Source organism: Amphiura filiformis, chromosome 8 (genome assembly GCF_039555335.1).
Source record: "Amphiura filiformis chromosome 8, Afil_fr2py, whole genome shotgun sequence".
NCBI classification, from domain to species: domain Eukaryota; kingdom Metazoa; phylum Echinodermata; class Ophiuroidea; order Amphilepidida; family Amphiuridae; genus Amphiura; species Amphiura filiformis.
The window spans coordinates 46,710,239-46,725,119 of record NC_092635.1 but is presented as its reverse complement, the minus strand read 5'-3'; the positions used below and the strand labels follow the sequence as shown (position 1 = coordinate 46,725,119).

The following is a 14,881-nucleotide window of genomic DNA, read 5'->3' as shown; positions in this document are numbered from 1 at the left end:
CCGATATCGGTCTTGAATTGATCTTTCAAATGACTATGGGCCTATATTGTGCGCGCGAAAATTTTGACTGTCATCGCTTTAATAGTGCGGGCGTAGAATCGATGCGGGGCCCGGCCCGTAGGCGCCTTGCCCCCCTTGTTACGCCGGCACTGACGGTGATTGTGTAATATTAGGCCTATACGGTATGGCAACTTTTTCAACTATTTACACAATTTCTGCATGAATCATCCCACCCAGGCCCGTAGCCGTGGGTAGCAGTTAAAGCTTTTTCGGTCAAAAAAGGTCCAAATTTGGGGAAGAAAGTCAACTTTTCACAAAATTGTCCCCCTTGGAAAAAAATCCACTTTTTCAAAATCAGAAAAAAAAAAAAAAATCCTGGCTACGGGCCTGATCCCACCCCTTGACTACATGGCCTGTTCATGCTGTGCTGTATGGCAACTTTTTCAACTATTTACACAATTTCTGCATGAATCATCCCACCCAGGCCCGTAGCCGTGGGGGGGGGGGTTAAAGCTTTTTCGGTCAAAAAAGGTCACAATTTGGGGAAGAAAGTCAACTTTTCACAAAATTGTCCCCTTGGAAAAAGGTCCACTTTTTAAAATCAGCACCCCCAAAAAAAAAAAAATCCTGGCTACGGGCCTGATCCTACCCCTTGACTACATGGCCTGTTCATCAGTGCTGTGCTGTTAGAAAAGTATGACCTGACCATTGGACCATTGCAGGGACCATTGTTTTAACTGGTTGAGCGCCCTCTTTATCAATTAACTAATTGCACAGTACATGAGACAGACAGACAACGGGTTTACAAGCGCGAATACAGAGCATTTTACGTGCAAGCAAAGTGTAGATAAAAAGTACTGCTAAAGAGGTTGTCTAACCTATTGTGCAGTCTGCAACATATACATGCTTGCAATGCGTGCTGGATTAAGACTGCAGAAAGACTACTCAAACCATATTGGATTTGCTAAAAATGGCCACTGCTAAAACTGCTCAATCTGAGGTAAAATTTCCGTTTTATGCTTATGTTTCTCATAAAAAACTACTTTGGTGGGCTTGAAGTAATCGTATATTAGCAATTAATCATCTTGTTTAACTTATTAATGATCTGACTAAATAGTTCGGTTGTAAAATAAGTAGTTATGTAAGGAGAAAAAGACACATGTTCAACATGTTCATGTGTTCGGAAACCGGCATGACCGATGACCGAATCATATTGCATGTTGAACGTCTGTTGTCTCAAATGTTGATTGCATGATTCATTCATATGTCATATTTGTTAATGGTGTGGTTCCTTTATTCCGAATAAAGACCATACAAAGAAGTAAACTGAAGAATTTAGGGTAAACGGGTATTCCAAATTTCCAATCGCATTCCACTCTCAGGCTAGCACTAGCAGCAGCCATGAACAGGAATCATTCAGTTTCAGGATTCCAGGAATTAGGAACACATAAATAAAATAATACTGATGTGGTGATCATGTGGATTCCTGTATATACCGGTCCAGGTCTCACTATATCAAACATGCTAGGCTATAATATTTGGCAGTAAATCTTTGACAACAGCGTATCATTGGTATGTTTAAAGCCATATTATAACATTTGCTGAGGAGAACGCCCTCAAAAAAATTTTTAATTCAGGTTTTTACACGATTGTAATGTACTTTAGTAAACAAAGATTCTCTGCAAAAATCAAGACTAAAGTTAAGGTGCTGTAGTTTGATGTGATGTCAACACTAGGGTTGGGATTTTCGGGTAATATTGTGCCGGGTACTCGTTTATTTTCGGTGGTACCGAAAAAAAAAAAAAAAAAAAAAAAAAATTTTTAAGGTTTTTGTTATTTGTATTCATGTCATAGTCTATTAATGATTTCAAAATGCATTGAATTTGAATGCATTTTGAAATCATTAATAGAGTACTGTATGACATGAATACAAAGTATCCATTTTCATATTATAAATACAAAACATCTTGAAATTTTTTTTTTTTTTTTTTTAGGTCAACCATGAATGATCCTAGCATTTAGGTCTAGGTCCAGGGACACTACAAAACCGAAAAAAAAAAACTTAAAAAAAAAAAATGTTGAATTTCGGGTATCCGGGCATGGAATTCCTGCCCGGGTACTCGGCTACCCGGGCGGGACTCGAATTCCCGGGACTCGGTCCCTACCTTAGTCAACACAGTACTACGTACACGGCGTGCGGGACACACACACGCCAGAGGGTCGTACCATATTATAACTGCCGGCGTGACATGCATTGGCGCTAGTTGTAAATTCCGATTTTCTTTGCTTTACCTCACTTGTTCGGCTCAAAATTAAAAGGGGACATATCTGACAGTAAATGCGAATATTTTATTGAAAATTAATACTAATCTATTTTTAAAGAAATGTTATAATATGGCTTTAAATGTATGCCCAGCGAGGTCACGTCACACGTGCCCTGAACTCCAAATAACTTTTGCAAGCGACAGACAAATTGCAGGAAAGCGTCCCAATTTAAGCTTCCTGTAATATCTATTGCACATAACATACGAAGTCACAAACTTACAAACTTCAATATGCACTTCAAATACAGCAGACCAGCTGTTAATTATTACCGATCCTGTAGAATAACTTACATAATCTTCAATTTCATGGAATCCCGTTGCTCAGAATTGCAAATGTCATTTTTATCTGTCAAATGCGCTGTGGATGTGCTCAGAGATTTTATGATATGCTTGGCTCCATAAATCACAGGTGTGAAACTGACTTTATACCACTCGCTCGCTTTCGCAGAAAATAATAATCATAATAATAAAACAGCATTTATATAGCGCATTGTGAATCTCAGATTCCTCAATGCGCTTTACAGATTTAAAAACTACCAAACTTAATTTACAATATATGATTTTAACTTAAAAATTATACAAACAATACTATGCATAAAAATAGCAGACCAGCTGCAAGCAAACAACTTTAGAATGGCAATAGTAACACTAACACCAGTGAGAGGCCCACCGACAAAATCCCCAAGGGGGACTGTCGGTGCACCTCACACCGGCATCATTCAATACATCAAATATACAGCAAGATAATAAAGATTACACTAATAATCTCATATAACAAAAAAGCACACTGAAACCAAATGCAAAGGTACACAACCATCTCCATCCAAAGATGGAGATGCCAGTGTAGAGTGTGTGAGAGACTCATCGATGTAAACACATCCATGAGCCTCCCACACACAAACAAAATTATACTCAACAGCAGAAATACATGGCATCACAAATCTAAACCCAAGCAAAAACAAAATCTACTCCATCCAAAGGATGGGCGGGGATGTCTCTGGCTACCTCGGCTACGATCGAGGTAAGGTTTTCGGCCTGTCCCTGCGTGAATATCGTTAGTTTTCAGCATCAAAGATACTTGCGATGACCAGTTTTTTGCGGACACTTTGATAACAGGTAACTTTTATAGGTCATAGGGTAGAAACGATAGTTGTACAATTGCACGAAAATATACATTTTGTTATAGGTCAAAAATGTTTACAAAAATATATTGGTCCACACGTTGTGCATATATTCAGTTGTTCGACGTATATGTTAAAAGTACGTCGTGTAGTACTATAATTGCGCTGAAATGCACTTTGTCAATCTGACTGGTCCAGATAATGAGATATAGATGAGCTCCTCTGATTGGCTGGTGAGTCGATCTGCACTCTGCAGTGTTGGCGAGTGGAAATTTATGAATGAACTTTGCGCCGTAAGCATTGTTAGCTCTTTGCAGCATCACGGTAGTACAAATGTACGCGCTCGTCAAAGGTGTACTGCAAGTATTTCTCACCGGCATAGTTTACTCGAGAACTCTAGCTTCGAATTTGCACACGATAGTTACGCATTCGATGCTAGTACTTTGCTATGGTTTTTCGGTCGGACAGCGGTGCAATGCTTTGCACCGGGGGTTATTTATTCTGTTAATGTTGAAATTTGGATGAAAGTTATTTCGATGAGTCAACTGTATCTTTTTAGCAAGATTTAGCAAATCTGGACAGTCTAAAATTTTGCTGAAGTGTAATTTTAGCAACATTTTTGATGCAATCACCTTTTGTGATCGGCTGTGTTTACTTCTGAACTTCCATTGCTTTACACAGTGTCATGCTTAAGCGAATCCGACTAGATTTTGAATGCAATGAATGTGAAGCTATCGGTGAGCAAATTCTTGGCTAGACTTCATTCATTCCGTACCCACAAGATGGCGGCGTTGATGTCACAATGACTACATGTACCTCTATATTACTTGGCATGAACCCCCTATCCATCCAAACATCGTAACATTCGGCCTATTATCGAGAGAGAATATCAATCATAATCATTCTTTATACATTTTAAGCTTTATTCATTAAAACATGGATTGACGGAAAATGGATTTTAGAAAACGGTAAACTTCGGACTCTACCTCCAGAGCAATTTAACACCTTCATTGCAATAACATCTGCTCTTCCTGGTTGACCCGGTGAAAGTGCTCTGGTGAGTGTACTCAATTTTGAGTAGTGTAGTGCTTTTCCTGGTTGACCTGGTGAAAGCGCTCTGGTGAGTGTACTCAATTTTGAGTAGTGTAGTGCTTTTCCTGGTTGACCCGGTGAAAGCGCTCTGGTGAGTGCACTCAATTTGAGTAGTGTAGTGCTTTTCCTGGTTGACCCGGTGAAAGCGCTCTGGTGAGTGCACTCAATTTGAGTAGTGTAGTGCTTTTCCTGGTTGACCCGGTGAAAGCGCTCTGGTGAGTGCACTCAATTTGAGTAGTGTAGTGCTTTTCCTGGTTGACCCGGTGAAAGCGCTCTGGTGAGTGCACTCAATTTGAGTAGTGTAGTGCTTTTCCTGGTTGACCCGGTGAAAGCGCTCTGGTGAGTGCACTCAATTTGAGTAGTGTAGTGCTTTTCCTGGTTGACCTGGTGAAAGCGCTCTGGTGAGTGTACTCAATTTGAGTAGTGTAGTGCTTTTCCTGGTTGACCCGGTGAAAGCGCTCTGGTGAGTGTACTCAATTTGAGTAGTGTAGTGCTTTTCCTGGTTGACCCGGTGAAAGCGCTCTGGTGAGTGCACTCAATTTGAGTTGTGTAGTGCTTTTCCTGGTTGACCCGGTGAAAGCGCTCTGGTGAGTGTACTCAATTTGAGTAGTGTAGTGCTTTTCCTGGTTGACCCGGTGAAAGCGCTCTGGTGAGTGTACTCAATTTGAGTAGTGTACAAGTTTAATTTTGCTTTCATCTACATTTTGATTTTGTGATCATTAGGATTCTACAAAAGCTAAGAAAGAAGGACAAGAGATGGAACTGACAAATGAGCCTGAAGGAGGAGATGCTCTAGCACTGGAATCAACGGACCTAGTCAAACACCCACTGCAGAACAAATGGTCTATGTGGTTCTTCAAGAATGATAAAGCCAAATCTTGGGCCGATAACCTTAGAGTTGTTTCTTCGTTTGACACAGTAGAAGATTTCTGGGCGTAAGTCAATTTATATTAAATATGATTCCTCTAATTAAAATATAACATCCAGTAAAGCAAATTAAATCTGTTATTATGCTGATAGAATTCTTACAAATAAATGAAGGAAACTGATTTCTGTGTGTCAAGCAAACAATAATGTTCCCTGGGCAATAAGACCATTTTAAATCAAGATTGGAGAAGTTTGTAAAACCATGTGCAGTTAGCTGTGTATATTCAGTAAGCTAGAGGGTCAAAATAAACCATGTGCAGTTAGCTGTATAGTGTATATATTAAGTAAGCTAGAGTGTCAAAATAAACCATGTGGAGTAAGCTGTACATATATTCAGTCAGTAAGCTAGAGGGTCAAAATAGTGGACAAGAAAATCATGAAGCATGACACTTTTTGAGCAAACATACAACTTACATGTATTTAGCCATGTCAACTGACATGGGGTCATCAGGTAAAATATTTTCGTATCATATCAAACTAAACACCTCCAGGGGTAGCGCTAGGCACTGCATTTGGGAGTCATGTCAACAAAATACAGTTGGATCCCCCTATTTTTGAATTTTCTGGTTCAGACCCCCCCGTTATTCAATCTAGTGCACATGTTCATCATTTTTTCAGTACAAATAATTTTGACACATAATGGTGTCATGGATGAATCTCTTAAGGGATCTAAAATGAGCGTTTATTGGGTTTCGACAGTATTTTTTGTGGGACATGAGAGCAACTCAGACCTATCGAATTGCATTCTGAATACGAAGCATGTCTTTCTGATATGAAATAATTTTCATTTTTTGAAAATCACAATATAATACAAATTTTATGACAAATTATAAAAATTTGATATTTTTCAAATTTTTGATATAATAACAGTCCTCGAAGTAAATTATATAAATCGAATGATATATTCTTAAAGTGTATGTAGCAGGGAGGAAAAGCCGACGGTCAATTGAAAATTTTGACCTTTCATACTGAAGATATGGATTTTTTTCCCAAAAAGACCTAATTTTTTGGGGTGTTTTGGGAAAAAAATCCATATCTTTCAATACTGAAAGGTCAAAATTTTCAATTGATCGTCGGCTTTTCATCCCACCTACATACACTTTAAGTATCAATCATCAGATTTATAAAGTTTACTTCAAGTACTGTTAAATATCAAAAATATCAATTTTTAATGATATTTTGATATCAGAATGACATTCTTCGTATTCAGAATGCAATTCGATATGTCTGATGTGCTCTAATGTCCCAAAATAAATACTGTCCAAACGTTCATACCCCAGCCCTTAATACCCCATGCTTGATAATGATAGTTGTCTTTTATGCAGATTCACCATTCATAAACATTTTTAAAATCTTTGTTGTTTCTTTCAGATTATATAATCACATAGTTGTTGCCAGTAGATTGCAATCTGGTTGTGATTATGCTCTATTTAAGGTAAGGCAAAATTAATTAAGAGATTTTATTTTATTTGTGGCATCTTTATAGATGAGTTGCCTTCTGATGTCATTGCCTGGCAGTAGTATGCGCACGCATCATCACAATTTCCATTGTTTTTTGCCTGGCAGTATGCACGCGAATCATATTTTGTTCAGGGTTCGTGTTTTTAAAACTCCCGCCACATCACATCAAGGCTATTGAAAAGTGTAGTGGTTGCATGTGGTTCACTCAAGCATATTGATGTACCAGTCCCTTGCCTTTGTTGATAAACATTGAGGTCAACTCATCTATAGGGAAGCCATTAATCAATACCAGAGCCTAGAAATCTGTGGCAGTGCGGGCAAATCCATTTGGATTCTTACAATGTGCCGCATATGTACACACAAGAAATCACCCTAAGATTCTTGGGGGCAACATGCCCCGGGCGCCACCCTTAGGGGGCCGCCAAATTGACCAATTCAGCATTGATTCTGCGCCCCTCCAAGCGATGAAAGTCAAAATTGTCAATTTTAAGACCGATATTCAACTACTAGTAACCCAAATTAATTAGTGGTAGGCCTTATTTGTCCAAAATTTCATGCGCTCCACGCGCAATTGTTTCAAGAATGGGGGCACAACCCCTAGCCACGCCACTGCCTGTGTGAAAGATGAGGTGGGGGGGGGGTTAGGGGTGCAAATTTTGTTTCTTGCCCTGGGCGCTACCAACCCTAGTTATGCCACTGGCTGGGTCACATACATGTATCATAAAATTAGATATTACTCAGCCCTAATTAAACATACGCTCAGCCATACCGTGGAAACTTGGCATGTTGCCAATGGGGCTCGACGCTAAGTCAGGTACCGCGTGAGCAAACTCAAAAATAGCGCAAATACCACGAGTGTACCCAAAAGAAACTTCACGCGATGTCGCCAGGTCTGAACGTTGTACCGGTACCGGTGGCAGCTGAATTTGAGTACACAGGCATGGAAAATTCCAATCTGTTTATTTATTACTCTGAGCGCTCAGCAATAAAGCATGACCCTTGACCCCAGACCTTTGTACCTAACAATTTTGTATGAAAACATGTACTTTGTTTTGATGATATACACAGGAAGGTGTGAAACCCATGTGGGAGGATGACAAGAACAAAACTGGAGGACGATGGCTGGTTAGTTTTGATAAGAAATCCAAACCAACAGAAATAGACCGATGCTGGCTAGAAACGGTGAGTTTATCTGTTAAGTTGGAAAAAATTAATTTTCATCATTTTATAACAATTTTATAAAATACCAACCAAGTAGCTGTACATGTAACCAACTGCTAGTTTAATGGATATTTAAAGACTTGACACATGTACATGTATAATATATTGACTGTGTACCCCTTTGATGCAAAGAGTAGAGTTGTTCCAATGTGTTTTTCACTCACACAATTTTCACCACACTGCTACATGTTGCGCATTGTGGATACCATTACCAGGCATTCTCAACTGGAGGTGCACGTTTTTTAAAAATTAAAAAAAATTATGACCCATAAATAATAATAAACTTCACTTTTAAAAAACTGGGGGGAAACAGCAGCAGCAGCAATAAAAGACAACTGAAACCAGAGATGTTTTCCCCAAAAGTACTGAAAATTTGGCAATCTGCTTTTTTCTTGGATATCATTCATGAGAATTTTTAGGCTTTTGTCTGAGTTCAGACTATTTTATTGTGCAAATTTACACATTTTAATTTTTTCCCCCAGCCTGTTTTGGGCCGTTTAAGGCTGAATTCATGCGCTTTTTAGGCAATTTTCAAAGGAGCCATTCTCATGCCTGTGATATCTATCAGAGATGTCACATTCTTAGTCAGTGGGAGTGGTCTAGTTCAGAGACACATTTTGATTGGACAATCGCAAGATTTGGTGCCGTTTATCAGGCCGTAGACGACCCCACGTCATCATGCGTCTTGATAATGCCTTACACGCTTGTAGAGGTGCGGCGTATGTATTGCGCTGTAATGCGTGAGACTAGTGCGGAATACGCGACGCGCTAGCAGTAGGCGCAACAGAATACGTGAAGTTGTAAACAAGTTTCGTTCATTTTATAATGAGGGGAGTTTTTATGACGGTAACTTAGTTTTTGCTTTAAAAAAATTGTTTACAGTTATTAAAATAATATTTAACTGACTAAGAATGAGAATAAGCGATAGGAATTATTATTTTGCCTATCCTCTACCTATGATAGCGACAGGCAGGTCCAATATTTTTATCGTAGTGGATACGGCTGCGCCGGCATCCACTACTCAAAATATTGGACCTGCCTGTAAATCTATCACACGGTAGAGGATAGGCAAAATAAAAATTCCTATCGTTTATTCTCTAATTTCCGGATTTATCCGGATTTCCTGATTTTGGGGATTTAAAAAAATTCTGATTTTCAAAAAAAATTTTTTTAAATTTTTTTTTTTAAATTTTTTTTAAATTTTTTTATAAATTATCAACATCAGCCATATTGTCCATGTAATAAAGCCAAAAAACTTTTATTTTTAAGAGTGTCTCTTTACATAAAAGTATAGGAAACTGAAAACTTTAAAGCATGTTTTCTGGAAGAAGGAAGCACTTTTATTAAAAGTGTAGAACAAGCCAGGAGCTTTGAACTGTTCTTTTTACCCTCTGAAATGGCCTTTACTGTGGTGCTAAATTTTGCAGAAACCATCTGGCTTCGGGGGCCTTCGCCCCTGGACCCCACCGGGGCCCTTAAGCGACCCCCGGCCGTGTTGCACGAGAGCTTCATTCGCACGCTCGCAAGTTCAGGATTTTTTGGGTCAGCCTGTGACATCTCTGATCTATTGACTCATGATCTAAATAGAGGATACTATACCATTTGTGACAGTGATGTCAATGTGTTTTTTTTTTTTTTCTGCTTCAAATCGATAGCTTAAAAGCGCTTGCAACTGCTTAAAGATGCCCCATAGATGCTAAACAGCTGCCTCAACGCTTTGACGTCACTGCCATATATGGGTGAAAAATAGTATAGAATCACAAAATGCCCTTTTAATGACCCAATTCCATCAAACCTATCCTGTAGCTACTACTGATGGTTGGGGAAGCATTCGAAGAGGAATCCGAAATAGTGAATGGTGCTGTTATAAATGTGAGAAACAAAGGAAACAAAATAGCAATATGGACTGGCGAGTCGAGAAAGGAAGAACCAGTTTGTAAAGTAGGGTAAGTACAATGCAGGGATAGAATTTGACACGCGCCTTTTGACAATTGAATTTTGTAAAGATACTGCGCAAAGTTTATCATTTTAATCTTGGTATCACAAATGTTCAGAGTTTCGGTACCCTGTGTGATCACGAATGCGTGCCCTGAGTGTGATGTACATGCACAACAGAGGGTGTACATGACTCGTAAGAAGCGTCTGTTGTACATGCAAATTGTTGTAAAGTTGCAGACGATCATGTACACACTTGTTATGCTCTACTTGTGGCAAATTACTCTGAATATTTATGAGCTGTGACTTTGTTTTGTGTTATTTATTGTTGTCAGCAAGGCAGATAAATTGGAAATATTGCTTTCCACAACAATGCCATCAAACCCAAAAGTTTGTTCGCCTTATATAAAGCGAAAAAAATCAGATTCATAACACCGTGGATTGATATAGAATGGTGTGCACGCTGTTGGGCGCAGTGCTTACGATAGTTGTGCGGTTGCGTAATGCGTGACTGACACATGCTTATGTGAAGTTTCGTGAGTTGGGACTTTATTGACGTGCGCAGTAACAAAAGCCGAATAATTTCCGCCTTATATAAGCCGAACAAACTTTAGAAGTCACTATGATAGGCCGACTATGAAAAATCATGCACTTGACACCCCTTGTACTGGCGGGATGAAGGGGAGCATGACCTTGCTGTTGCCACACCAATGCAACATATGGACCCCAAGTGTTTGCAGCAAGCCTCACCACTGCAGATGCAACGTAAACATTTTCTTGCAAGTCTCTTTGGTTATTGAAGCACGATCATATGCTAATGCCAGGCTTTTGGCACAAACTTTACTTTGTGTGTACAGTAATGGTGTTAACAATTGCCCATGTTTTCCTTGCAAGACCATTGATGAGTATTTTTAAACAGAACTTGGTATTTTACCTCAAATGGTTAAATTGTTTGTGTTATTTATTTCTATCAACAGAAAAAAATTCAAAGAGAGGTTAGGGCTCCCACCAAGATTTTCAATTCCATTTGAAGTAAGTATGATCTCTTGTTTTTCTAGAAATTCAGGGAACAAACCAAAAGATCGATGATGTCTTATAAATTTAAATTAGCATGCTGATCCCTCCCTCCACAGCGTAATTGTAATCTATGTAAACATTCATCATTTCTTTGTCAATATTTCCATCCCTTGTACCATTTGACCACACTAGGGAAACTAATTTCATTTATAGGACGTGATTTATCTTCTGATCGGTTCCCATAAAATGCTTACAAAAATAAGGCAAAATATTATGATTAAAGGTGTGTGAATGATAAAATGCAAGGATTAAAGGTGTATGACTCTGATTGATAGCCCCATCTAAGGGAAAAATAATGGGGTTTGACCTGGGCACTACGAAAATACTTAAGTGAAACAGTAGAGCTCATTTATGGTAGATTTTGTTTGAAGTGGGAGCTGCTTTTAAAACCAACCAAGAGTTACAACATAATTGATCCATGTATTCTGGTATACAAGTGTGAGATGCGTAGATGGTGTGCCAGGGGACAAGTTTCAGCTTAAAAGTACCTTCCGGTCATGTTATACAAGAGGCTAAAGGTCCATGCATACTACGCCACACCTACTTTGCGGTGCGGTGCGTTGTGTTGCCGATATATCAATTAATTTGTGCCGCAACTCGTCGCATTTCCAAGTTAAAATGTATTTAACTTCATTGCGATATCGCAATGCAGTATTCTGCAGTACGATGCAGTGCCGCAACGCAAAGCAATTGCGGTGTAGTACGAACGGACCTTAACCGAGTGTTATTTTATGGCAAGAGGTGGGCATATAGGGCCTAAAACCTGATTTATTTTTTTCCCTTTGCCTCATCTCACCACTTAACCCCATCAAATGGCAGATTTTGGTGCCGGGTGAAAGCGATTATGTTCTCACACCTTATTTGAAATCTTACATCCAAAATATGTTTCCTCTTAAACAAATTGTGTGTATAGTCTGCCCAAGTGCGAGTCAACGCCATGTTGATTTGGCAGTGGCAAATTTGAATTGGTGCGTCCACGCAGTTGCATCCCTGGCGTACAGACAAATCGCCTTTCCAAACGTGGATATACGCCGCATTAAGTAGTACGATTACAACTGGTCAGTTATAGTCTATATATCTACCTCGAGTCACTGGCACTATCTTTGAAGTTCAGCGTGTTCTGCGTTAGCTTAGCGTTACTTGGTGCGTGTACATACTTTTACGCGCGCGATCAATGTGCCGCAAGATGTACACACAAGAAATCACGCTAAGCCAATGCAGCATACGCTGAACTCTAAATTTAGTGCCGGTGACTCAAGGTAGATATAGACTATATCGACTGTCATTTCCACATCAGTTTTTTCAAGTAATGGCTTTAAGTTAACAATTTCATGCATTTCTTTACCTTCACCTAGGCACATGCAGATACAATGACAAAACACGGCTCCACAGCAAAACACCGCTTCGTGGTATGATGAGTGCCCTCTATAGCTAGACATTGTACAACTGTAGATAGCACGAGAGAATTAAAACGAAAGACGCTGTGCTTCGGGCCCTGCAGTCTACACCACACTATGGAAACGAACGTAGGGTATAGACTACAGGTTTACTAATGTTACTGGACAGCCATGGAGGCTAGAGTTGCCAGATTGCCAGCCATGGTTGCCAGTGTTGCCAAATTGGATTTCTTGGTAGGAGATAGGGTTACCTATCGCCTTTTATCCTTTTTTTTTTTGTCATACTTCTGTAATTGTTTTTGAAATAAGGAATATAACATCATATATATTTGCTTGTTTGATTTCAACTTTATAATGATATCTATGGTGTGGTATTTATGTGAGGAGTATGATAAAATATGTGAGTGTTTAAGGTGGTACTACACCCCCTGATAAATTTTGTGACTATGACTAATTTTGCATTTTTCTCACAAAATATCTACACACTGGTAACAAAAGTTACATATACTATAGGGGCAAGGAATCTAATTACTTAACTGAAATTTCAGTGATTCAAGACAAGTGGTTCATTACTATGTTAAGAAATGAGGTACATTCTAGTGGGACCTCTTTTCTTATGATAAATAACGTAACGCTTGTCTTGAGAAATTCCAGTGTAGTAACTGGATTCCTTACCCCTATAATATACGTAACTTTTGTTGCCAGTGTGTTATTATTTTTTTGAGAAAAATGCAAAAATAGTCACAAATTTATCAAGGGGTGCAGTACAGCCTTAAAGCATTTTGAATAATCTGCTGGTGAATTATTTTATGTATTTACAACTGAGCCTTTGTAAATGTCAGCGTTTGTAAAGTTTTGTCACTAGGATCGATTGCAGAAATTGTTGCACTCAGAATTACTGTCATAGGGGGCATTTTTCATGCAATGCATTTTTTGCACTTTGTCAATTTTGAACTGATTTCACTTGTTAATATATATATGACTAAGCTTCCTTACATTCAATGACCTATACACAAAAGGAATTTGTTTGTTTATTTGTATTATTTTCACAGTAAGGGCTTGGAACGCCAAAAAAAAAAGTGGAAATCAATTTTAGCATGAAAATGTCCATTTTTACAGTAACAATGTCATTAGAGATACCCAGAGCAGTGACGTATCGCTTTTATTTTGCGTCACATGCAAGCCGGAAGAGTAAGCAACGTTGCAAATATCAGATTGCTATGTAACAGTAATAATGACATTTTCAACAACTCTTCCTATACCTTTGTACAGGATCCAACCGTTGTTAATCCGTGATGAATCCACACTTTTACTGTAGCGTATCTTGTGAACGCGAAAGCGAGACTATGCGCTACGCGAGAGCGCCGTAAAATTCGTCATGCCTGGAACCTTTGTGCGTATGCATGCAGCTTGCAAGTATTCAGTATTTTCCAGGTAGTATTTTCCAGGTAGCGGCTAAACATTGCCGTTTTAGTTTTATTGCTCATATCAACAGAGAAATCATCGAAGTTTTTGTAAGGCTGAGTGGCAATGATTAACTGACATTCCTCGTAAAATAATCGTGAATTATACAATCTTTAGCATCTTTTCGTTGTTGAAAGGGATTCAATCATGTTTCACCGTTGTTCATCACCGATTAACAACTCGCGTCCGGCGCGTCTGCATGGTTTACTTCGCTGCCCTCGCGAAGTAAACCACGCAGACGACGCGGACGCATCGCTGTTAATCGGTGATGAACAACGGTGAAACATGATTGAATCCCTAAATGTAGTCTTGTCAGAGGGATTCAATTAACCTTTTGCTTGTAATCTACAGCAGTGATTTATGGCAAACTGGGAACTCTTAAACAATTACATTATGGGTTACCCATCTTGCATGCAGGTCTTGTGACCATTGCGCATGAATATTTGTAGCTAGTATTGGTTCCAACATATTTGTGTGCATTTTTCTGTTGCGATATACGGTGCATTTGCCATTCTCTGTTCTAATATTACAGTTCTCGCCGGTTATTTTACGCTTGGATGAAATGGCTTTATTCAAGCTTTGTTCTTCTAAAAAAAATTCAAAAAAGTATATCGGTATTACTATAAATATGTTATGATCATGTCATTTGAATTTTATTGAAAGCTGCGTTCCAGTGGATATCCATGCACCCACTATGGAAGACATTACCTTCATCTACCACACAGGGAGTGTGAATTTCAAGTGGAATCACCCATTCAGGTTGTCCCATTTGAAATTCACACTCCCTGAGTTGGAGATTAAGGTCATGTCTTCTGTAAGGGGTGAATAGATTTCAACTGGAATAGATCTTGGAACTTTAATG

At 38.9% G+C, this 14,881-nt stretch overlaps 1 protein-coding gene across 1 annotated transcript; it reads left to right on the top strand.

Annotated features, from left to right (window-relative positions):
* The first annotated feature begins 933 nt into the window (after positions 1-933).
* Positions 934-13,791, top strand: LOC140158277 (eukaryotic translation initiation factor 4E-1A-like). The gene is made up of 7 exons (XM_072181387.1): positions 934-1,000; positions 5,261-5,472; positions 6,836-6,899; positions 7,994-8,107; positions 9,953-10,092; positions 11,059-11,113; positions 12,514-13,791. The coding sequence occupies exons 1-7, from the start codon at positions 971-973 to the stop codon at positions 12,571-12,573; spliced, it is 675 nt and encodes a 224-aa protein (XP_072037488.1). The 5' UTR covers positions 934-970; the 3' UTR covers positions 12,574-13,791.
* The last annotated feature ends 1,090 nt before the right edge of the window (positions 13,792-14,881 follow it).